Below are 25,656 nucleotides of genomic sequence, written 5' to 3'. Positions count from 1 at the left end.
CCATGGTCTCACAATTAGGACACTCACATATGAGCGTCTGCTTTGGCCAGTAGGGGGCAGTGGAGAAAGTGAAGGTTCTCCATTTCTTGTGACCTCTCCTATCTCTGTGTATCTGTACAAAATCATTGGCTTAGACTGGGGAAAAGCTTTCTACACTGTATCCCATGAATAAAGTTTTGAATGTACATACAGCTATCTTGTTTTGTGTTACTTTAAAAAGAGAAGGTGAATATATGTGTGTGTGTGTGTGTGTGTTGTATGCAAGCATATAGACCCAAAAGACACTGCTGTTCAAAAACCACCTGTCTCTTTATTGCCCCCTGGTGGATGGATAAAAGTACCACATCTTGAGGGAATCTGACACTCAAAATTAAAAAAAAAAAAAAAAAGACCAGATCCTTTACAAATGGAAAATATCAAAATACACTGCCCTTGTGGCTATCAAAAACATAGAGTATATACAATGGAAATGCAGCCAACACTACCCTGCAGTTAGAGAACAAGCATACAAAAACAGAAAGCTCATACATGACCATCTACAATCTCTCTCACTCTCCCACTCAGGATCCACACACTCACTCTCTCAGGGAACTTACTATGACGTCCCTGAAACTTTCACACTTTTATACAAACGCACGCTCTCACACACTTCTCATTAACAAAGCAAACAGATGCTTATAACCTCACTTGAATGCCACCCTGCCCAAAGTCACATCTGTTATCCCAACATTCTCCAACGACTCAGCCACGTCGTCTGATTGGCTTAAAGGAGCTAGTTCCAACCATTCAGCTATCCTTCTCCAATGCGGCGGTGGCCAGGGTCACCGTGGTGACGGGTTGACCAATCCCGTGCAGCTGCACTCTGGCAAGTTTCTTCTGCTCGCATTCAGTTACAAGTTTGTTAAGCTCAGCAGCGCTGTAGCCAATCAGAGTCCTCAGGTCACACACAAACTTGTAGACAAAGCGCTTGCCCTGCACTTTGCTGATCATGTCACCATCATAGTAGTACCTGTGGAGATAAGGGGAAGTTTTCGGTTTAAAATAGCCTATTATCTGAATTCTGCTCCGTCTCACAGGTGACAAGACACAGGGTTGAATACCAAGACATGCAGCAACACTGAAACCCAATCGGATGTGAAGAAAGGTGTGAACTCTTAATCGCATATTTGATAAGAGTACACGTAACCACGGGTACAAATATTTCATAAGAGGACAAATAATCATGGGAACAATGTCTTTGAAATGACGTGTTACTGTGACCTGTATTTTCAAGAGATAAGCTGTATAAATACTGACCCATATCTGTGGATGATGAAAGGCATGCATAATATACAGTAGACATACATATGATCTGGGAAATTAACTCTTATATAACACTGAGAGACATTAATATTATACATATTATAATGAAACATACACATTCAAAATTCTGTGTCCAACTGAACAGATGTACTTTACAATACTGGTTCCAGATGGGGCATTTATGTATGGAGACAAGTATCAGATGTGGTTACACAAAAAGACATCCTAAGATGTGGTTACACAAAAAGACATCCTCAGATGAGGCTGACACTCTCACGCACAATTAATCAATTATTGGAAGCGGTACAAGGAAACGCACCTGAGGGCACGGCTGAGTTTTTCGTAGTTCATGGTGGGTTTGTTCTTACGTTGGCCCCATTTCTGGGCCACCAGCTCAGGCTGGTTGAGTTTGAACTCTCCCTCTTCTCCAACCCAGAAGATGCAGTCTCGGGAATCCTTATCAGTCAGCAGCTCCAGCAGGAACTGCCAAAGCTGGATCTGGCCATTATTACCTAACAGAGAAAGAGAAAGAGAAAAAAGATATTGAAATATGCAAAGCAATTCAATATGATGGGCTGAAATATCATGGTTTGCCGTAACATGCAGAAGGATAAGAAAAGTGTCATATCAGTATCCAAATTATATTTTTCACAAAAGATGATTTATGTGCATGGTGTGATCCTGCCAAATTCATAAACACAACAGCTGGGTCTGACCAACAGATTTCGATCATAAGCGAGACAGAACAATAGGCCGCCAGTGCTCTAAACACCAGAGAATCCTTAGATGAACCCGATATGCGGTTTCATGTGACTTCCACAGACTTGTTTTTCTGGCAAATAACCTTTGTTGGCTTTTTGCATGTTTTGTCATGTTCACTGGTTTGCATTTAAAAAAAAAAAAAACTGAAATTGATGATGTTGATTGAAACAACCAATGTATATCAGTTCAGCTGTTTTTTTTTCCTTTAAGTTCTGTATCTTATTTTGTCACATATTATCATTTTAGTCATCATGGAATCATAAGCTATGGGCTTTCAGCCCGTAAATCAACTCCCTCCCGCACTATGTAGAAAGTCTGAATTTAAAAAAAAAACAAAAAAAAACAAAAACATTGATACTGTCATTGCCGAGCCTTCAAAAAAGCTCTTACTCACACATCTCGTGTCAAAGTCATTTATGGTGTTAACCAGATATTCATGATCACACTGATCAGTTAAATTACAAAGATCCTGCACTTCGTTAATACGCACGTATAATTATTCATCTTTCCACATACAAAAAGCCAAAGGAGGCATTATTAATAAACGTGCGGTGTGGGTACCTGTGCGGTTGCCAGGGGAACTGCGCTCCTCTCCAGAGATGCGAGGAGCTCTTGGAGCTCTATTCTGCTTTAGTACTTTAATGGCTGTGGGCGTGGCCTGCTGAACAGGGGCGGGGATTATCTGCACCGCTGGAAAACAATGTCAACAGATATAGAGTATTAGCAAATGCTCACTGTAAAAAGATGAACAGATACTGAGGAAGAGAGTCACTTGAGATTAGCTATAATTTTACAAGTAATTAAAGAAGGATACACAAAAAAAATACATAAAAACAAGAGGAAATAAAATGAAAAAAGACTGGGAGGTAGTGAGAGTTGAGAGGTTTTTGATCTGAGAGCATAAAGATACTCACGCTGGTCAATAGTGACTGTGGCCTCCTGACCCTGTTCCTGACTGGCCAATACATCTACATGAAACATTCAGCAAAAAATGAACACGGCACATTAATATCATGAAAAAAAAAAAAAAACTCTAAGTTCATAGAAACTATTCACCCCAACAATGCAACCAAGCAAAGCCCGCACCACACACTCACACACATACACACACCACACACACTCTGTTGGACTCACACTTGCGCAGGAGTTCCAGGTGGCTCCACAGGATCTCTCCGTTGGGCACTCTTTGGAGGAACTCTTCCTGGGTGAATGCACAGAGCTGTCGGCCGGGGATGTGGATGCCACCCACCTCCATCTCCTCTATGCCAAACTCTTTCATCACCCACACGGCCCAGTGGATCACCTGGTCTGCTGTCCACTGTACAGGGTCTAGGCAAGAAGGGGTGTACAAGAAACCACTAAGTCCATACGCATAATTTCGCTTTTTTTTTTTACAATCATATGTCTGCATGCCACGTAAAGATCATACTGAGACACATGTAGACATAGGTTGGTAACTGAGAGGATCTTTGACGGGAAAGTTACCCACGTTGGAGACAACTTAAAACTGATTTATTTTGACAGTGTAGTCCTGTATTCGGGGTGGATCAGCGCACACGTGTTGTATGTGTATTCATTATGAAGTACTGGCATTCGTTCACTGCTCACCGTAGGGAATGCTTAAGCGGACCTGTTCCTTTCTGTAGCCCTCCAGGGCGGCTGCCCAGCGGGTCACCTGTTCTGACGTGTCATCAGAGATGGCCGAACGTTCGACGGCGATCACCTGCCCGTCCTCCACCAGATGGGCCTCCTCTCCGGCCGCTGCATCCGGATCAATCACCACCTCCACCGTCTCCACTGGCTTCACTATCTCCAAGATGTTCAGTTTCTCCTCTCCTGCACAGCACAAAGCAAGCACAGAGAGATCAGTTCTGGAGTTTGAGAAAAACATACGGTTCCAAAATAAGAAAAAAGGGGGACCTGGAGATACTGCCAGAGAACTAGTTATGAGGTAAAGGTATATTAAATTAGATACCATCTCACTGATATCTAACAATGACAATCAGTGCCCTAACCTCTTTCTTTAAAACTGCCTTTGCATGCTGGCAATGTTTCAGTCCATGTTATGTTGCATCTGCAAAACTAAGACTACGTCTCAGTACATAAATGCTGGATGAACTGTAAGAACAAAGTCGTTCTGTAGACAAAACAGCACAAGGCCTGTGGATGTGTAATTCAGTTTTGGGAGAAGCTAACATGGTAAGAGAACAAAATAAGTCACACACTCAAAGATAATGATCTTCACTCTCTCTGTGACTTAATTATGCAACATATCACATACAGAAATCGCCACTTGTGCCCTAAGCAGAACAAACCATTTCAAATGCTCCCTTGTGTAAAGCGCATTGAGGTAGAGGCCACAGAACATTCATCTTAAAAATAAGCACCACTTAAATGCACACTCCACTTGATGTACATGGCTCAGCTTTGAGCTTATTTAACCAGACCTCCTTTGTTTGTTTTTTTCTCCCTGTCAAACCGTCTGGTTGACTTCTCAAAGGGCAACTGGCATTTTTAAAGACTGACTAATAATGATCATAACTAACCCCTGACTGTGTGTGAGAGAGTACAAACACAATTAAACTAGCCTGCTATTCAAGCAGACACCGATGTTAAATATCTTTTGTTATCCTTGTTAGAACAGTTAAATGTCCCTGATGTTGAAAGATACAGTGAATTTGCTAATACAGTGTTTGGGCATGCCAAACGTGCTGCAGTTAATGCATGTTATTTCAATCACGACACTAGCTACAAATTAATGCTAAATAATGCCAATTACTGCAATATCTCTACACAAGGTAGAAGGTATGTTTGAGGATTACAGTAAGGAAACTGCATCTCTGTGATTTTGTCCTATACAAATACTCACAGTTGTAATCTACGACACCAACAAACCATTTTGGTAACACAGAAGCACACACTGTTTCTTGCTTGTGATGTATCACCATCTGTCTATCTGTATGTCTGTGTGTATGTGTATGTAAATGTTTTTACCTTGTCTGGTGATAACCTGTACACTGAGCTGCACAGTGCCATCTGTCTTTACTCCTTGATCAAAAAGGCTGTGATCAGGATGTAACTGCACACGCGGAAAGAAGGCAAGTTATTAACCCAATAACTGTGATTCAGCTACAGTAACATGGTAGTACATACTGTAGTTGGGACAGGGGATAATGTACCTGAATGTCCTGCAGACAGATTTCATATCCATCCAGTGCAACCTGGAGACGGGGCTCCAGCAACTTCTTCAAGTTGCCAATGGGCTCATTGATATCAATGTCTTGTGTGATCAGTTCCGCTGACGTGATGGTCTGTTCTTCAACCCTGAGGGGGAAAAAAAAACACAAACGCACTGATGGTGAAGAGAGCATGGCTAGAACACAAGAGAATCCATTGAGTCTACATAGATCATGTCTTTACCCAGCTATAAAAACAGGATAAAACAGGGGACAGCAAAACAAACAAACAAACAAACAAACAAAAAACAGTGAAAGAAATAAAAATGCAAAGAAACTTACCCTTCCTCCAGGCATTCTGTTTTTTCCTGGCCATCAATTTCAATCTCAATCATCTCCTCAGTCTCACTTTTAGACATCCCTCCTTTTTTATTTTAACCACCTACACAACAGATCCACAGACAACTCACTGAAAACACCGACTATCTTTATTTAAATTATTTTTTTTCTATTTAAAATTTTTCACGAGAATATACTCAGATGAAAGAATCATTATTAAAAGCTAAATTACACTTATAGTCATAACAGTCCATGCTTATTTCAATTTGCACAATACATGAAATACATGTAATAAGTGAGTAAGTTAAACAGAATATATTAGAAAATTAAGGGGGCCAAAATTTCACAGACACTGCCAAGTCTCGTGTTAAGGAAGCATTCCTTAGATTTGATACCTCTGTCGTTTAACATCTGATGCTTGAGCCCTTTGTCAGCTCCAGAGAGATTTTGAGGCTAACGACAGTGATCTGCAGGCCCATACAAACATCACGCAACACCGAGGCCTGACAAGACTGTAGGCCCACGGTGAACTTTTCAATACATGAGCCAATATTGTTATTCCACCGGATGTAAAATATTGTTTAACAGCGCAGAGCCACACATATTTTGAACGATACCGTCGGTTAGTTAGCTCTATGTGGAAAAATAATATTAAAATTGACGACATTCTAAAGAGGGAGGAGACGCCAATCGACAGAAACACCGTTGCCGTATGGGGGTTCGTTTAGAGTTCCGTGTCATACCAAATAAATAATATCGAGAAAACATTTGTTAACTTTAGAAACTTTTGAATGATCGCTACTTGACAGACTTTTGATTGTGGAAAGTTAAAACGGAAATGGAAGAAACGGAAACAAAACAACAGAAGGGCAATGTAAAAGCAGCCGGAAATCCTGGCGAAAGTCACGGTGCAGTCAGACTTCCGAAAAACGGGCTGAAGAAATGGACGGAACAACGTTGTAAATGACTGGATTAAGCGTGGTTTAAACTGTATTTCTAGCTCAGGTAATTCTCTTTCAGATGAGTAAAGTGCATAACTGTCCAATGTTTGCTAGCTTGTCGACCGTTACAAGCTAAGTAAGGGCAACTTAGCTGTCCACCCAGAATAACTTCGAGTCAAGGCACTTCGCCAGTTAGCAACGCTGAAATACCAAACTAGGAGGATAGATGGACAGTTATCTGTTAAATGTCCCAGGATTTGACTGCTTTGATTTTGTTGAATTCTTTGACTGTACAATCAAAGTTGTGTAAAAACCAGCCAGCTCAGAGTAAGCGGCTAGTGGATGGCGCGTGTTTAGCTTGCTAGTTTGTTCCTTTTTCCACACTTCAATGCGATGGTAAGATGCTAGTAGCTAACCAGCTAACACTAGGTTAGCTAGAATCCCACCAAAAAGCGGGAACAGTGCTCAAGCAAATATGTGATGGTAAAATCATTACTTCTTAAAATGTATTTTTGCTCTCGAAGAGTAGAATATATTTAAGAATGAACGTAAGTAGTTTACATACCTCTGTATCCGATCAAACAGTTTACGAAGAGTAATAAATGCAATGGTTGTAGTCAGTAGCTAGCTAGTGTGGGCTAACTTGACTAAATGTTCATGCTAGTTTTTGGTGAACATTGCATTGGGGGCGGGGATGTGGAGGAGGCCTAGCTGCCCCTGCGGCCAACAAAATCCAATTTCAACTAGTGCATTTGGGAAAATGACAATTAGGCGTTTTGTATGTAAAGTCGAGTTTAATTTTTTTTTTCTGAATTTCATTTTGTTTGTTTGTTTTTACATCTGTGAAGTGCTGTGAATTGTTATTGACTTGAAGTTGTTTTCTCAAATATTGTTATCAAAGTTATAATACTATATAGCCATTAATAGACATACATTTCTGTGGTTTTATGACGGTGAATCTGATAACTACAACCTTTGTCCATTTCTTTCTTAGTGCATTTTGTAGGATGAGTATTGTATGTTACTGTGAACAACATGTTTAAAAGAACAAGAGAACAATCTTGTCAAAAAGCTGTTTCTTGGTTTTAAAAATCATAAATCTGCATCGTGTTGGCATAAGTGTGAAACACTCCATATATATATATATTCACTTACACTTACAAACAATTATACTCATCATCTGGGAAGTTCAAAACAACAGTAAAGTAATAAAATAAGTGCACACATTGCTTCACATCCACAGTTTGAAAACCACGTGTGTTCTTTTGGCACCGTTCTCCTGAGAAAAGAGTTATGAATAGTTTACAACATTTGCCTGCACAAAATACACAACACACATGGAAGTTCATATCATGATGAGGTGAACTGGATACAAGGGTACTTAAAGGAGGAGCTTAAGAGTGATGGATCCCAGACGTTCAGCAGGGAGTGAATACTTCAGCTGTTAATAGCATTTTACCACTAGAGGGAGAACTAACATCACAAAGAGGAGGGAGGGTCAGTGAGGCACTAGTAGACAGACTACATAAGATGTGGCTAAGATGTGATCCTGTTCTCAGTGCTGCCAGCATGGTCCCCTGAGGCTTTCTCTTCACAGTCTTCCACAGTCTTGGTCCAAAAGGCAGAGCAGTGTCCATGCTCAATAATAAGGTCAGGTTTGCTCTGCCTTTTAATGTAAATCAGTTGTTATGAAGCAAACAGGACCTTTATACTCATGAGGTTTCACCTTCTTATAACATGAAGGACTGGGTGTGTTTATAATGGCGGGGCTAGGGAAAGAAATTGTACTGAATCAGTCACAGATTCACAAGTCATTATAGAATTAATCAGTCTAAGATGCTGAAACTTGAACTGGATTACATTTCACTTGAAGTTGTCCTAGTGGGGTTAAGGATGGACAACTACTTTCTTTAAACAATCAAATTCAAATATTGTAAAGGAGGCAGGGTACTCACATCTACTGTGGGGTTGTGGTTGGTCTTATTTCTGAAAAAGTGATACAAATAAGTCAGAAGATTGAGTTAACCCTACTTTTAATTTTAAGACAAAATTCAAACAATAAATAAGCACTTACCTTCTTTCTTTTTGCATCTCTTTTCCTGAAAAGCAAATAAAAAGTGAAAGATTAGAGGACAGTTTTTTGATAACAGACGTAATTGAGTAATATGACCACTGAGCTTGTGATATCACATCAAAACAGTTAATGGAACAGCTGCCGGTATTAGAGTGTTAAATTCATACATTGGCACATACATCACATATACTTACTGCGTCGGCGGCAGCAGCAACAGCAGCCTCGTCGATAGCACAGGCAAATCCCCAAACAACACAAGAGAATGAACAGGGCACCACCAGCTCCCACCACACTCACTAAAGTCAGGTTCAGCTGAACTGAAAGAGAGGGTGTGGCCCATTTACATCTACTGTAGACTACACACTTACAGAACACTAACATGCATGTTACATACACTCTGTAATCTTCATAGTTTGCCCAGGACAGCTCTTGGGCGCCCCAATGCCATTGGAAGCCTCACAGCGGTACTGCCCTGCGTCTGCTTTTGACACACTTTTGAATTTCTGTCCAAGAGCAAAGGAAATGAGGAAAAGAACAAAAAATAGCAAGGTGAAACAGTGTTGAGAGGACCAGTAGCTAGAGAACATTTTCTAATTTATCTGAAAATCAGTCAACATATTAGCTGTCATTTTATGTTGGTCATGAGAAGAAACAAACAATAGTACAAGGATGAATATGTTCTGTACCCAGCAATGACCAATACCTCTTCAGGAACTCCAAGTACATGAAGACAATAGCATATTGTATAGGTGTTTATGTGGAACTGATGCCGTGAAAGTACAAGCATTGAAGCACCAGCAAATAACAAAAAGGTAGTTAGTTAGTTGTGTGTTAACATCTGTGTGTAATTTGTTGGAAGTGAGACAGGAAGAAGGAATGAACAAGAACTGATCCAGGATCTGACCAGAGTGCCTGTTTTGGGGTCGAAGCTGTAGTTGATGTCGGAGGGGTGTGAGGTACTCAGGGGCTTGTTGTCTTTGTACCAGCTGTAAGTGGGGGCAGGGTCACTGTGTTTGTCCTTACAGCTCATTTCTACTGCAGTGCCACTCATCGCTGTGGCAGGAACAGTACAAGCAGGCGTGTGGGGAGGCACTGTCCGGAGAAAGCACAGATACATGTACTGATCTTATCAACACATCATCTGTGGTATACACATAGATATGAAGGTATGTAATACAAATTGTTACGATTTAGATTTTTTTTTTCTCTCCTCAGATGTAAATACAAAAACACGTTTAAAATAAAAGTCATGACAGGGAATTTATCATTCTGTAAGAGATATGAATGAGGCCACATGTTCATCCATTCATTCATTTTCTAAGTCGTTTATCCTAATTAGGCTCGCGAGGGATGCTGGAGCCTGGACGTGTCGCCAGTGTACCGCAGGGCAGGCAACATGTTGATAAATGATAAAACTATATGATTCAAACGGTTTTTAAATGCTCTGGAGCACAATCACACACTTACCCAGAACAGTGAGAGTGACGTTGATTTCCCCCAGGATGACATGATCCAGAGGAGCACTGACCTCACAGCGGTACACCCCCGAGTCTTTTGGAGTGGCACCACGCAGGGTCAACGTAGCACCATCAATCGAGGCCCTGTCTTTAAATGACCCTACAAGTTTAAACAGTGGTTCAGTTCTGTGCAAAGAGTATGGAAAGATCACAAAGTGCAAAGTTGACATCAAATCCTAGCTCAGAATTGTGACATAAAGCAGAAAGCCAACAATTAGAATGTTTTTGTTCGAATAAACATAGCTTTAATTATTTTCGACCAATTAAAAGAAAAATTAAACAGAGAATTCTTTTCTGGGTTATACAAGAAAAGTTTATAGTTTATGATGTAAATCTTTGCTGTCTGCATTGTTTAACATATATGGAGCTGAAATATTTCCAACTACAGTCTTGTCTCAACAAAAAAGTTGGGGTGTCATTTATCATCAATAATATTAAAGGTTAGTCATATACAACAAGAATTTATGAATGAGGGAGTTGGGGGGGGGGGGGGGTAAAAGAAGGAAGAGTATTTGTAGACAGGGGATGGTGGTCTCAGCCCACCTCTGAATTTGCCCTCAAAGTAAACATAGGAAACCTCCTTTCCCTTCTTCTTCCACTCAATGCGAGGATTGTGATCTTTCTCTGTCTTGAACTCACAAGGTAGCACTGCATCTGAGAGAGACAGTGAAGACGGGTAAATAACCTTGCCATGCTAACCCAGCCTACATTCCACTCCTGTCTCAAAACACTTACTTGAGTTTTCGTGAACCACTACTTTGGATTTGCTAGTTGTCACAGTGACAGAAATAGCACATGGAACTGAAAAACAAAAAGAGAAAAAGGAAACAAGCATTGAAACAGGTCTGTCAAAACAGAAGTTAAAATGGTTAACAGCAGTTTAAGACAAAAGAGTAAATCAGGCATATAAAATTATCCATCATATCCTATCCCACAGCACAAATGTTTGAAGCATTTTTATAAAAACTTACATATATATAAAAAAGGAAAGTATTGAATTTACTATTATTTGTATATTAAACTGCTCAGTATCATTAAAATGGTTATGTAAAGCCTGGGTACAATTCACACCCATATACACACAAACATCTATGTTTCCCCCTAGCTGTGCCAGGAACAGGGATGTGTAGGAATGTAGGTGATGGATGGGTCAGGGCCAGGTTGCTAGGAGAGAAAATGACTCAAGACCTGACTATTTTTCTGACAAAGCTCTCTCTCTCTCTCGCTCTCTCTCTTTCTTAACTCCTTCTATCTTTGTCTCAACAAGCACAGACACTACAGGAGAGAAACTGGAGTTTCTCCATTATCACTTAAGGTCTCTGTCCTTAATCTCAGTGGTATGTGTGCAGTGAAACAGAGCTCATTTGCGTGGTGTGTGTGTGTGTGTGTGTGTGTGTGTGTGTGTGTGTGTGTGTGTGTGTGTGTTTTAATGGGGATCCCTCCTCCACACCAGACAAAGCCTCCCTCTGTATGCCGTAACCCAAGCCTTGCACAGATGGATCTGAGGTTTAGTTAAAATCACACACGGCTCCATGAAATAATATTCTTCTTAAAGGAACCATTTGGTGTCACTAAAACTGAGTAATGCATCGTTAAAACACAGCACACGCGCCATTGAAAGAATGACCCAGAAATATAGAGAACAACTGGTTAACAAAATCTCAACAGCAGTTATCCTAGCCTACCATTCCATGGGGTCAGATAACACAAATACTAAAATTGCCGAACTCTCGGCAAAGACTGTGTATTTCACAACGAACGAACGGTGAATGAATAATAACTCAGATAATGAGAATGAATTGTGAACTATTTTCGCGGACTTGTTACGCAAAAGAGTCAAGCAGAGGGCATCAACCACATTAAACGATGCGATCTGCCTCTGCTTCAGAGTGAGTGGAAATTCCGCAGAACCTTAGAACCGTTCCCATCACTCACAGGATCTCCGCAGTTCAAACATCATTTCAGAACATCGTTTTATCACAGTCTCTTAAGGCCCCCACCCAGCGCTGTCCATCAAAGCATTCACCCCTGGGACCATGTTCAAACACAAACAGCCCCTAAACACAATTATGTGGTCTCGTGTAGTACTTAAAATTCGTACAGGAACATAAACGCTATTCTGGGCTATAATGTGATACAACTAAACTCATACTTATCAGGTCGGTTAGTGACCATGCCCATGTAGTTTCCAAAGCAGACTAAGGCGATCGCTATATTTGGAAAATTGCATCGGTTACTGACTGTGGTAAAGTAGTTACAAAAGTTACGAAAAATATGAAAATTAAAATGATGGACAATTCAAATTTTCACTTCCGAAAGCTAAGCAGTTCATATTATAACTGGCTGTGCTTTACATTCCGCTATGTCCACACTTTGTCCAGACACGTGCATGTAGCCTCTTTTCTACGTGCGTTCCTCAAGCATATTTTCCGCTTGAAAGCAAAATAACATATAATTTATTTCAAAATTTGGTGAATTTACAACACAGATTTCCATAGCCACTGTATAATCTTACCGTGTGTTATCATTTGCAACTGGCACTGTGCGCATAAGTAGGTGCGTAAATTGATTGAAGATTAGGGAGTTAGAAAGCTGCCAAAATGTAACAAAGATATTTAATATGTTTTATAAACGACCCATGATTTGCAAGCAAACAGAATATGATGTATCAAGATCCCACGATTTGCAAATATGTACACCATACCTTACAAATACAACAAACACCTCTCAAACTATGGAGTTAGAAAGTTGCCCAAATGTCACAATCACACTGAATGTTTTATAAATGCGCAATGCAAACAAACAGAATGGGATTTATAAATGCCCCACGATTGGCAAATATATATTTTTTTGATAGCCGCGTTTTGTATTTGCAAAGCACAAATACGGCTATCAAAAAAACAAACAAACAGAAAAAAACAATGTGTTTTTCAAATACAAATGCTACTTACCAACAAATGCAGGTCAGGTTCCACAAACGGAAATAAAGAATACAGATATATAAGTAGCCTATTTGTTAGTAGGTAGCATTTGTATTTGCAAAACACATTGTATTTTTTGATGTTTTGTATTTGTAAAGCACATTGTGTTTGTTTGAGAGGCGTATGTTGTATTTGTAAAGCATGGTGTGCATATTTGCGGATCGTGGGGCATTTATAAATATCATTCTGTTTGTCTGCAAATCGTGAGGCATTTGTGAAACATATTCAGGGTGTTTTTGACATTATGGCAGCTTTCTAAGTCTATAGAAGATAAACAAATAATCTCCTAATACAATGAACTTCTTAACCTGTTGCACGAAATACAATAAAATTGTTACCATTATACTTACGCTGCAACATTAGAAAAAGGTGTAGAGCGAACAGCCGAGTTCTGGCCATTGTCAAAGTTCTGAAGCCAAAGTTCTGTAGAGGGGTTCCGTGAAGCGTGAATACAAGACTGATAACATTTTTGGTCTTCTGAAGTTCTTAAATACGCGCGTTCTCGGCGCGGGAAAGCGCGGTCAAGTCATACACAGAGGTTGTCTCTCTGCGAGAGAACAAATGTCATGGTACTTTATTTTTTCACACTGTTAAAGGTTTCTGCCTTCTCCATCTTTTTGTTATAAAAAAGATACAAACATTTTCCTTTTGGATTTAGCATCTGATGGATACAATGACAAGCACAGAGGGCATTTAATCACCAACAGGTGCCATGTTGACACTCAAATACATGTAAAATGAAATATTCAAATAAACAATATGATTTCACCACCTTTCCTTAATACGATGAATATGTAATGTGTTAAATCATGATATATACATCTCTGCATATCACTATGCAGTATCTCTCTCTCTCTCTCTCTCTCTCTCTCTCTCTCTCTCTCTCTATCTATCTATGCATCTATCTTTCTCCCCCTCCCTCTCCCAGAAAACACACACACACATTTGTCCATTTGTCTGTACACATCCCTAAAGCCTAGACTCAACAACTGACCCACCCTCCCCCCAAATCTGTACATCTGTGTTATGGAGAACCTAGAAGCTCACACATTTACACATCATATGCTGCCACAGGGGTCATACTGGATAACTGGCATGTGTTCTTATTTATATTGTGAACAAAACATTTAGAAGAGCTCCTTTTCATGATTAGATTACGGAATAAAGTAGGCTACAACCCAGAAGCAACAACTACAATACAGTTAGTTATTACTTTGATAAAAGTAGGGATTTGAAAGGCTAGTGTTTGTTGACACTGTTGGATGACCCAATATTGAACACGTGACAGACATCGTAATAATAAAAAAAAAGGCCACAAGATGTTCTATATAAGCACAGGGGACAGGACAAGAAAATACAGACTTCACAAGGAGAACGAAATTACCCCAACAAGAGAACACACAGGAAGACATTTTTGGACACTAATACACAAGTAAGTCACTGACTTTTTTTCCTTTTCAACATCTTTCTCTCTGTTGTATTGTTTTCTTTCTGTTTCATCTTTTATTATTTCATTTTGTCCTTGTGAGAGTAGGCATAGCTTCTTTCATAGGGAGGTATGTCTTACATGTTTTCACTTTTATTTCTGTCAGAAAAAGGTTAGTACTGTGGAATACCATGGTTTATTAATCTCAGCAGTGTAACGTCTAAATTAACACTGAGAAATTAGCTCATTGACTTCCACTTATTTAAATATGCTGTAGAAAAAAAACATTATGAGAGCAGGTGGTTGGAGGAAGGAAGGCAATATTCATGGGCTTTGGTTCCTTTTATGTTATTTCATTTAAACAAATATCACACAGCATTTGCACTGAATGGTACAAAAACGTATCTGATGAACCTATTGACAATTGTCAGTGACTTGCTTTCTCTTTTCTTTTTTACTTACACAACTGCTGCTAATCTGTATTCATATGTTGTGAAAGAAAAAAATCTTTTTTTCCCCTTTTCTCTTCTGTTTTCCAGAAGGAAGAATGATGAGGGCCTTTCTTTCATTGTTGTTGACTTTGACCGGTAACAACTCATCAAAATATACTATATACAATGTGAAATATCAAAATATCAAATATCATTTACTTTTCATGCCCCTAGAAATATTTCACTTGGAAAAGTCTACTCATAAAACATATTTTGGCAGTCAAATTTGATTTCTACAGAAAATTTTTAACTTTGAGAGAAATGTTACTTCCAGGCTATTATGTTATTTCTCTTTCTTCCAGCTCTCTTGTAGCAAACCTTGTAGAGCTAATCATTTTCAGATCAAGTATGTGAAAAGAATTGCAAGATCAACAAACACCTGGATGATCACCTAATGGCTTGATGAGATTGTGTTGTTATCGGGTTGCTTATACTACATTTAAAAATTAATTCATGTTGTATTTCTACTCTGTAGTGGCGGTTGGACTGCCAGTGCAGGACCAGGTCCCAGTGCAGAGTGAAAAGTTCCCACAGGATCTGATAAATCCAGTACCAGTAGTGGGTGAGAAACCAGTTGAGTACACCCCAGTTGAGGATGAGAAACCAGCTGAGCAGGTCCCGGTAGTGGAGGATACCCCTGTGGAAGAGAAAAATGAAAATTTGGTTGGTAAGAAGATTGTGATAGAACTGGATCCCCTGGGGGAGGAGCCTGTCGTGAAAACGGAATTTCTGTCTGCAGAGGAGTCCGCTGTAAAAGAAGAACCTCAGATGGAAGATGCAACCCCTGTGGAAGATTTACACATACACATCCACATCCACATCCACATAAACAAACCCATACACATAGACATACCCATAGGCAAACACATACACATACGCATAACATTCGCATAATATAAACAAATGCACAAAAATGTTCCTTTTTGATTTATGATCTGATGGATACAATGGCAAGCATATATGACATTTAATCACTAAGAGGTGCCATTTTCATACTCAAGTAAATGTAAAATGAAATATTCGAATAAACAATATGATTTCACCAGCTTTTCTTAGTATGATGAATATGTAATGTGTTAAATCATGGTATATACATCTCTGCATATCACTATGCAGTCTCTCTCTCTCTCTTTCTCTCTCTATCTATCTCTCTCTCTTTCTCCCTCTCCCTCTCCCATAAAACACACACTTACACACATTTGTCCATTTGTCTGCACACATCCCTAAAGCATAGGCTCAACAACTGACCCACCCTCCCCCCAAATCTGTACATCTGTGTTATGGAGAACCTAGAAGCTCACACATTTACACATCATATGCTGCCACAGGGGTCATACCGGATAACTGACATGTGTTACATTGTGAATGACACATTTAAAAGAGTTCCCTTTCTTGTGAATCATGCTTCAATTTGTTGCTAACCAGTTGGTAAACATGTTTCCAGTCAATAACAGAGGCATATACCCCCAGACACATGAACACACTTTTTTGCCTGTAGTTCATTGTGCATTACATGAGTGCAAAGTACAAAGCTAATTATTCTAGTCGTGATGATAAAGTTTCAGTATAAATAGAGAACAGTATTTCTTGTTTGTTTGTTAATTTTATTTATTTATTTAGGCCTGTGGAGAGGGACGGATTTAGACATGAGCAGCCGCCCGTGTCGGCATCTTGCCGGGGGCGGCACGGATCGCCTCCACAAAAAATTCAGAATTGTGACATTTGCGCTATCAGTTCTCTATCGCTCATTTGCACGTCACGTCAGTGATATCGTGTCATAGTGTCGGCCAATTAACCTTGTAAGAGTGGGCGCCCCGATTCTAGTTTGTAAACTAGGTAGCCTACCACTGGACGCCCGAGGTGGGGCGAGTGGGGTAATCTATCAAAAAGCGCACCTCTAACTTTGTACAGTACTAATGCAATTGGTAAAATCAGTCACACTACGAAACCACAATTCATTCATAATACTATGAATATATAGTTTCACAGAGATGCTGTTGCCTTTTTTCTGGTTTGTGCGAAATCGTTAAGAATAATGTAAAAGCAGTCCGCACCTGGAGCGCCGAAAGCTGACATTTCGCTCTCAGATTATGTTAATCAGCACCGTCCACGTTATGCCAAAAGAAAAGACAGAGAAGTCAACCATTGCAACGGTAACCTTGCTAGCTTCTAAAGTACAGTCTCGTCGATTTGTGCAGATAGATTTATTTCAAATGTTGGGGAGGGGGGGTTACTGGCCATTCCTTAGTTGATCCATATAAACTCTGAAATAGAATGAACAGAAATACATTCTCGCTCCCAAGATCGCCCAAGATCGTCATACAAGCTAGAACTGCCGCTGCCAGTGGATACCAAATTTTCAAGGTAATTCCTCATCCAAAGACTGTGACTTCAGGTGCTGAGGTGTTTCCTTCTGAGTTAATTTCACAGTGAGGGAGAGGAAGAAGAAGAAGTAGAAGAAGAAGGACTTTACTTGTCACACACACACTGAGCAGTGAAATACAGCCTCTGCGTCTAACCCATCCTAACACCAGTGAGCACACACACTATGAGCTAGGAGCAGTGGGCTGCCACTGCTGCCACCGGTCTTTTTGCCAGTGCCTTGGTCAAGGTCACTGACAGGAGTACTAATCCTAGCATGTATGTCTTTTTGGTGGGAGGAAACCGGACTATCCAGAAGAAACCCACGCAAAAACAGGGACATCATGTAAACTCCACACAGAAAGGACCTGGGACAGCAGGGATTTGAACTCAGTGCCCTCTTGCTGACCACTGAGCCACTGTGAAGCCTGTCTGGAGTCTGACATGGTTGCCATCTAGTGGGATAAAAACTGCTCTACGCAGACTTTTATCACGAAATTACAAGTGAAAGGCTGTCAAATTGTATGAATCAATGGTTATGTGTTGAAAATATCTAACTTTTAATTGTTTGTGTTACACTTATTCACTAATTGTTTGTGCTACACTTGTTCATAAACACATTTTAAACCAGAGAGTATCATATGGTTTAAAGGCAAAAACCTCTTATGCCATATGATTCCGAGTCAAAGGCCTGTTTTCAGATATATGATCTAGAATACCACTCAGAACCAATAACACCAACAGTTCTTTACTAAGACAAAATGAGATGTTTGTGTTATGCTTTAAACTCTAAATATTCTGGACTTTGAGATTAGATTGCGGGACAAAGTGCTACCTGGAAGCAACAACTAGAAAACAGTTAGTTATTACTTTGATAAAAACAGAGATTTCAAAGGCTAGTGGTTGTTTACGCTATTGGATGACCCAATATTGAACACGTGACAGACACCATAAAAAAAAAAAAGGCCACAAGATGTTCTATAAAAGCACATGGGACAAAAAAATACCCCAAATAGAGAACACACAGGGAGACATTTCTGGACACTAATACACAAGTAAGTCACTGACTTTTTTTCCTTTTCAACATCTTTCTCTCTATTGTATTGTTTTCTTTCTGTTTCATCTTTTATTATTTCATTTTGTCCTTGTGAGAGTAGGCATAGCTTCTTTCATAGGGAGGCATGTCTTACATGTTTTCACTTTTATTTCTGTCAGAAAAAGGTTAGTACTGTGGAATACCTCACTCACTCACTCACTCACTATCTAAACCGCTTATCCTGATTAGGGTCGCGGGGGGTGCTGGAGCCTATCCCAGCGCACATAGGGCGAAAGGCGGGGAAACAAAGGGCTTTGGTTCCTTTTATGTTATTTCATTTAAACAAATATCACACAGCATTTGCACTGAATGGTACAAAAACGTATCTGATGAACATTTCGACAATTGTTAGTGACTTGCTGTCTCTTTTCTTTTTCATGTACACAACTGCTGCTAATCTACATTCATATTTTGTAAAAGAGAAAAAATCACTTTTCTGTTTTCCAGAAGGAAGAAAGATGAGGGCCTTTCTTTCATTGTTGTTGACTTTGACCGGTAACAACACATTTTAATAAAATATATACAATGTGACATATCAAAATATTGATTATAATTTACTTTTCATACTTTTGAATTAGAAATGTTACTTCCAGGCTATTATGTTATTTCTCTTTCTTCCAGCTCTCTTGTAGTAAACCTTGTAGAGCTGATCATTTTCAGATCAAGTGTGTGAAAAGAATTACAAGATCAACAAACACCTGGATGATCACCTAATGGCTTGATGAGATTGTGTTGTTATTGGGTTGCTTATACTACATTTAAAAATTAATTCATGTTTTATTTCTACTCTGCAGTGGCGGTTGGACTGCCAGTGCAGGACTGGGTTCCAGTGCAGAGTGAAAAGTTCCCACAGGATCACATAAATCCAGTATTTGGAGATATGCTACCTGTACTGGGTCATGTAATACAGGAAGACCCCAAACCAGTGGTGAGAGTAGAGCCAAAGGTGCAGGAGAAACCAGTGGGACAGAGCCCAGTGGTGCAGGACAAACCAGTTGAGCAGGTCCCATTAGTGGACAAGAAACCAGTTGAGCAGGTCCCAGTAGTGGACGAGAAACCAGTTGAGCAGGCCCCAGTAGTGGACAAGAAACCAGCTGAGCAGGTCCCAATGGAGGAGGACGAGCCAGCAGAACAGAGCCCAGTGGAGCAGGATACCCATGTGGAAGAGAAAAATGAAGATTTGGTTGCTCAGAAGAATGTGATAGAACTGGAGCCCCCGGAGAAGGACTCAGACATGGCAAATGCCCAGCAAACTGATCCAGGTATGGTTGAGGAACTATTGGCAGAGTCAGAGCTCTTGGACCAGGCATCGGTCAGTGAAGAGGAGCTTATACCTGAGGAAGAATATCTGGAGGCTCAAGAACTTGTTATGAAACCAGAACCTCTGGATGAGGAAGAACAAATGCAGGAGGTTCATTCAAAGGGCTCTAAAAGTGAAGGAGCACCTGAAGAGGCGCTGGAGGCATTCCAGGGTGAGGAACTTCTTATGCAGAGAGCTGAGGAAAAAAACAATTTCGTAGCTGAAGAACCAATGATGTCAGAGTCCCTATCAGAGGCGGGACCTGTACCAGAGGAAGAACTAACGTTGGCAAATGTGCCTGAGCCAAATGAGCCAATGATGGAAGAGGAGGAGGAGGAAGAGGAATTCATGGGAGAGGAGGGACCAGTGATGGAGGGTGAATATGTGATTGGAGAGGAGGATTCGGAGGGGGAGGAGCCTGTCATGGAAATGGGACTTCTGTCTGAAGAGGAGCCTGCCGTAATGGAAGACCCTCAGATGGAAGATGCACCTCTTGTGGATGATTTGTCTATGGAGTATGCAATGATGGAAGAGGAGCCTGAAGAAGGGCTCTACCACAGATGGGAAAGTCCTGTTGGTGAAAACCCTTATGTAAATGATTATTTTCTCCTAGGAGAGGATCTCCCTTTGGAGGACCAGGAGAACCAATATGGAGCAGAGCCTCTGGCTGCCAGAGCAACTAATGAGGATGCTGTCTATCGTGAGTGATATAGTCACATAGAACACAGATGAATATAAAAAATAAATAGTTGCACACAGTTAGATTCAATTTTAGAAGAGAAAGCTTGGTCAGTTTTAAACTGGAGAATGTGATAGCAATTCCAATTTGGTTGAACATGAGGTTAAACTGTCATTGAACATATGCAGAAACACAAAGCTGAGGGAAAGAAAGTCATATCTGAAACTGTTATCTTTCATATGTGTAATGCATATATATGACATGTATTGCATGAACGTGTAATTCAACCAGTTTAACAAAGTGTCGAACTAATCATTTTATAGGGACACCAGCATGTGGTGTGGTTCTCAATGGCCGATGTTATCAGTTTTTCAGAGGACCAAAAACAGCATATGATGCAGAGGTAACATTCCATATGAAGATAAAGTTGCAGAGGTTGAAGATAAATTATAACACTAGATTTGCGTCAGTTGATTGGTATTACCTGATAAGAATTTATATTCATCCAGTAGTGGGTGCAAAGATGGTTAAAAACATTCATACAAAAATTAATCCTGATTCATTACCATGTGCTAACTGTTTACTTTTGTGTGTCTTGCCAGTTCTTCTGCCAAAATAATGTAAAAAATGGCCATTTAGCCTCAGTAACAAGCAGAGCAATTCATAACCACATGATGGCGCTCATGGACCAAAATGGAGGTCGGACGCGCACTTGGATTGGCGGACTCAAATATCTCAAGGTATATTTCTTTGTTTGTGACTCTTTGCACTTTGCCTTTTGCATGAGTGACTTGAGTCGGCTATTCTAGTGAATGGAATTATGGTTCTTACAGACTGGACGTTTCATTTGGTTGGATGGTGCTCGCTGGAGCTATGCTGATTGGCTACCAGGAGAGCCCAATGACACTGTTGGAGTAGAGGACTGTGTTGAGTTACTCAGTGAGTTTGCTTTTTTGTTCCTTTGTTCGTTTGTTTGTTTGTTTGCGTTTTTGTTTGTTTGTTTGTTTTATCATTAACTGCTGCCGCTAGCCAAAAGAATAACTACACCTAGTCCTGTACCCACTAACAGTATTTCACTGTGGATTTGTGATCCTTTATTATGATAAATTTTTATTAATCTCAGCATACTAAAATCATCATTTTTTATATATTCTGCTCCTTCTGGATATATCCAGACTTAATTTGAAGTTATTTGTTAGAAGGACAGAGAATGTGGTCTTTTGCTCCGACCCAAACCTGACATTTTAATTCAGTCATAATTCAGTTTGTCTCACCACATTTTAACTGTGGTTCAACCAGTCACAAGCGACTGAATATTTGATACAGTCTCATACTGAGATCAGTACAAAATTGTTCTGAGATAAAGCCCTCAGTGAAGTGATTCTGTAAAAGAAAGTGATACTTTGCAATGTTGAACCTTTCTGGCAAGTCATTTTTGATATAACCTTTTAGAATACAGTTTAACTCACTACCCTCCTGCTCTTCTGTCACTGTCACCAGTTAAGGATTTGTTTGGGTTTCAGGCAATGGGAAATTCAATGACATGCCATGCTGGGACCTGCGTGCTTTCATCTGCTCCTATCCTGCAAAATAAGACAGCAGGTACACACTGGAGCTGCAGCCATGACTTGTCACCCATGGATTCTTCTGAATGCATTGCCAGCTGTCTGCTGCATCCAATGTTTAATCTGCAATTTTAGTGGAGTAATTATGTAAATAAATGTACAACCAAATCAATATTAGTGATATTGTAATAGTGTTGTTGTGGCTACAACACAGACTCTGTGTTTTGGGGAAACAAATTTAGTGAGTACCACTACTGATTAACTCTGGAAACAGATAGTATTACAGTGCAATAAGCAAACTTTTATTCAGCGTTTAACATCATGTTCACCCAGAGGAGTTGAAAATATGCTTGTGGCAAATTTTGTAAATAAGGTTGCCTTTTTATAAAGATGTCTCTCCAGTCCAACTTGGTCTCATGGTCTTTTAAGCACGGAACAATAGTGTACATACATAAAATCACTGATTGCAAAAATACAGAGATGTTGTTTACAGTCATTCCATCTAAAGAGCTATTTTAAGGCAATGGAAGGTTTTAGTAAATACCCCCAGCTCCTCTCACTCATCTCTGTTTCTTAATCCTTTTGTTCTGATGCATTAGAGACCAGGGTTAGTTCATCTGAGCCTATTCGGACAGAACAGGGTCACTTAGCTCACAAACCACATGGAACTTTAAGCTGGAGCATCATGTGAGCTTTTGGAAGACGATGGCTACATGTCGTCAGCTCTGATCACCGTGAGCCCTTTCTGAACATTCAACTCCCCAAAGCCTAGTCAACTCTGGAATTCCCACAATCCCCTGTTTCTGTGTGTCATCCATGGGATCAGCCTAGAGCCTGCTACTCTCAAGAGTGTAGCAGTTTGACTCTTGTGTAGATCCTGAATGTACATTCAAACATCCCTTTTCTTGACTTCTTTAGGAGAGAGTGATCTATCTCTGTGGGCATTTATTTACAACTGTTCTCCATTTATACTTACATTCATTGGCATGTGTGGGGCTTAACATACATTATCTGCCTTTATTTATCTCTCACCCAAACACACACACACACACACACACACACATGTGTTAGAACAAAGCCTGGTATGACACACAAAAATATTCTTGTCCATGGCTTAATCAGTTTTCCATTTGATTTCAACAGCTGTTTGTTAGCTTTCCAGCGGCAGTGACCCAGCTGCTAACACTGCCATTTCCATCACAAATTAGCACGTATAAGCAGAAAAAAATCCACGTGTAGACACATGCCCAAACCATGAGCTATCGTGAAAACTGTATGTTTCAAAGATGTATATCTGTATGAACATTTATAAACAGACAATTTGGCTACATAAACATACATAAATGGAATGAGCACGTAATCATGTGGAGCATAACAGTTTTCACATCTGATTTCAATGCTAAATCAAAGAAGGATCAAATCCACTGCAGCTAGTGTTTACACTTTCAGGAAGTTCTGTTGTGAGGCTAAGCTAACGGTTACTCTGAGGTCTTGTGGATTATGTTCCTATCTAGAAGTCCAGCATGGAAAAGTTTTCGCCTCCTAGTCACTGGGAGGAGATAAATTCTTTTAAGTCGTAATAACTTGCACAAACATACTGACTGATACACCAGCATACACACCAACATCCTCTGCAACTATAATGCTGATAAAATGTCTTGTATTGTCAGACTAGTGGTGTCTCAGTGGGCTCCTCAGTGTTGTGTTTCTGATGTATTGGAGTTTTAGGGGAGAAGATGACTCGCAACTCAGCTCTGACTGAACCCTCCAGGAGAGACAGTTTATTGCAACAGAATTCCATGCCTGGACCCATCTTTTTGTAAACTGAAGTTCCAGTGTATCAGAAATAACTTTAAAAAAGTAATAAAAAACCCAAACAAAACCAAGGCTTAGCAGATCAATGTATATCTGCCATCTGTCAGTCATTCTCCTCCTGTTTCAAGCCGTCTTACTTTATTGGATCATCACAGAGGATCTCAGATTTCCCCTCCTTGGGACTCCCTCCACAGAACACTAAGCTCTAGGACCAGGTGCCTGTCCAGACAACACGATTGTTCACCGATGATTTACAGTTGGATCAGTTTGTGATCCTACAACAGAGGGACAATCCTATAAGCACGTAACCAATTTTATCTTGTTCAGCTTTCTGTCTTTATAGTTTGTTCAACTCGATTCTGAGAGCAATTTGAAAGACAGGCAGGTAACTCACAGTGCAAGAGTAAGATGTGTTGTCAGAACTCTGGTGGAAGAAACAGTCTGGAAACAGTCAGCGGAGATATGTATGTATGTGTGTATGTATGTATGTATGTATGTATGTATGTATGTATGTATGTATGTATCTATCTATCTATCTATCTATCTATCTATCTATCTATCTATCTATCTATCTATCTGTCTGTCTGTCTGTCTGTCTGTCTGTCTGTCTGTCTATCTATCTATCTATCTATCTATCTATCTATCTATCTATCTATCTATCCCTGTCTCCCTGTCTGTCCTCGTGTCTCACACACATACACACACACACATACACGTACACATACACACATATACATATACACTCCATTGTTCAAATTCATAAGTAGTTATTGTGTAGAACAGCTGTGTTGTTCTATGTCATTCTATGGTTTTCTCATGTCATATGACACAACAGCGTGCTCTGTATTACTGCATTCTAATCAGTTGCCAACGGTGATGCTAGCCGATATTAATAGATGCAGTGAGATTGTTGATGGGAAGTAAAAGGTAGCAATAAACTGTCCTTTGGGGACCATGCTCCTCTACACATACATACTAGTCAGCAGAAAGAAGATACTTGAGCAGGTGTGATTTTAGGTGTCCACTCAAAAAGCAATCTTGATCCAATCCAAGTTCACACTAAAGTTCTGAAATCATATCTGGGCCCAACTACTAGTATATGACAACAGTGTCACAGTATACAGTACACTCGATTTTGAAATAATTTTTCACTGATATTTATATGTTGTTTACATGTAAACTGACAAAAAGAAATGGCTAAAGGTTTTGTCGTTTGTGTTGTTTTTGTTTGTTTGTTTGGTTTTTTGCACATATCACCGCATCAGACATGGTGTTCCATGTCACGTTGAGTAACAGAGATGACCTGATGTGACACTCCAAGGAATGATTATCAGAAATTCTTGTGTCATCATAAAGGAAAAATATATTAGGGTTAGTATGAGCTTAGGCTTCACCATTACATTCTTACTATTTAGGGCAACAGAAATCACCTCTCTGATGGAGGGTGATGTCAGGTCAGCCATAATTTCAGTATTATATAAGAGAAACAAAATACCCCTGTTACTGTTAAATCAATTGCCTGCCTGATCATACTGAGGTATATTAATGAAATTCCAAGCACTGAGAAAAAGTAATCAACGAAACGAAATTATGAGTGTTTCACTCATTCGTGTTCTGGTTTTCTCCGTCAGACCAAATTTAACAGTGATGTAATTGAGGGTGTGAGGATGTTAGCCAGGTCAGTAGTGCAATCTCAATTTATTTCCGATGACTCATTCCATCCAGGTCGTTAAAATGAAGAGAGCTCAGGCTCTCAATCCAAAACCCTCTCAAAACATTCCTACTGGGCAAGAAAATTCTCTCAGGTTTAATTTGCCATCTGTCTCTAAGG

General features: G+C 39.9%; 3 protein-coding genes across 3 annotated transcripts; 1 reads left to right on the top strand and 2 right to left on the bottom strand.

Annotated features, from left to right (window-relative positions):
• Positions 1 to 390: 390 nt before the first annotated feature.
• On the bottom strand, positions 391 to 7,157 carry gabpa (GA binding protein transcription factor subunit alpha). Its single transcript, XM_030786411.1, has 10 exons — positions 7,086 to 7,157; positions 5,583 to 5,682; positions 5,244 to 5,388; positions 5,059 to 5,143; positions 3,673 to 3,900; positions 3,199 to 3,393; positions 2,979 to 3,032; positions 2,626 to 2,754; positions 1,622 to 1,814; positions 391 to 1,009 (listed from the first exon to the last, which is right to left on the bottom strand). Exons 2-10 carry the CDS (start codon positions 5,657 to 5,659, stop codon positions 787 to 789), a joined length of 1,329 nt encoding a protein of 442 aa, XP_030642271.1. The 5' UTR covers positions 5,660 to 5,682; positions 7,086 to 7,157; the 3' UTR covers positions 391 to 786.
• An 899-nt stretch (positions 7,158 to 8,056) lies between these two features.
• On the bottom strand, positions 8,057 to 16,344 carry jam2b (junctional adhesion molecule 2b). Its single transcript, XM_030787563.1, has 12 exons — positions 16,319 to 16,344; positions 15,478 to 15,646; positions 14,091 to 14,127; positions 10,847 to 10,912; positions 10,655 to 10,765; positions 10,062 to 10,211; positions 9,499 to 9,686; positions 8,989 to 9,097; positions 8,789 to 8,911; positions 8,595 to 8,619; positions 8,476 to 8,506; positions 8,057 to 8,128 (listed from the first exon to the last, which is right to left on the bottom strand). The coding sequence occupies exons 1-12, from the start codon at positions 16,342 to 16,344 to the stop codon at positions 8,057 to 8,059; spliced, it is 1,107 nt and encodes a 368-aa protein (XP_030643423.1).
• Positions 16,345 to 21,122: 4,778 nt separating this feature from the next.
• Positions 21,123 to 22,070, top strand: LOC115822091 (galactose-specific lectin nattectin-like). Its single transcript, XM_030785750.1, has 3 exons — positions 21,123 to 21,185; positions 21,279 to 21,384; positions 21,969 to 22,070. Exons 1-3 carry the CDS (start codon positions 21,129 to 21,131, stop codon positions 22,037 to 22,039), a joined length of 234 nt encoding a protein of 77 aa, XP_030641610.1. The 5' UTR covers positions 21,123 to 21,128; the 3' UTR covers positions 22,040 to 22,070.
• Positions 22,071 to 25,656: the final 3,586 nt, after the last annotated feature.

Source organism: Chanos chanos, chromosome 10 (genome assembly GCF_902362185.1).
Source record: "Chanos chanos chromosome 10, fChaCha1.1, whole genome shotgun sequence".
In the NCBI taxonomy this organism is placed as follows: Eukaryota; Metazoa; Chordata; class Actinopteri; order Gonorynchiformes; family Chanidae; genus Chanos; species Chanos chanos.
The sequence above is the reverse complement of the archived record's forward strand: the minus strand, read 5'-3'. Positions and strand labels throughout refer to the sequence as shown.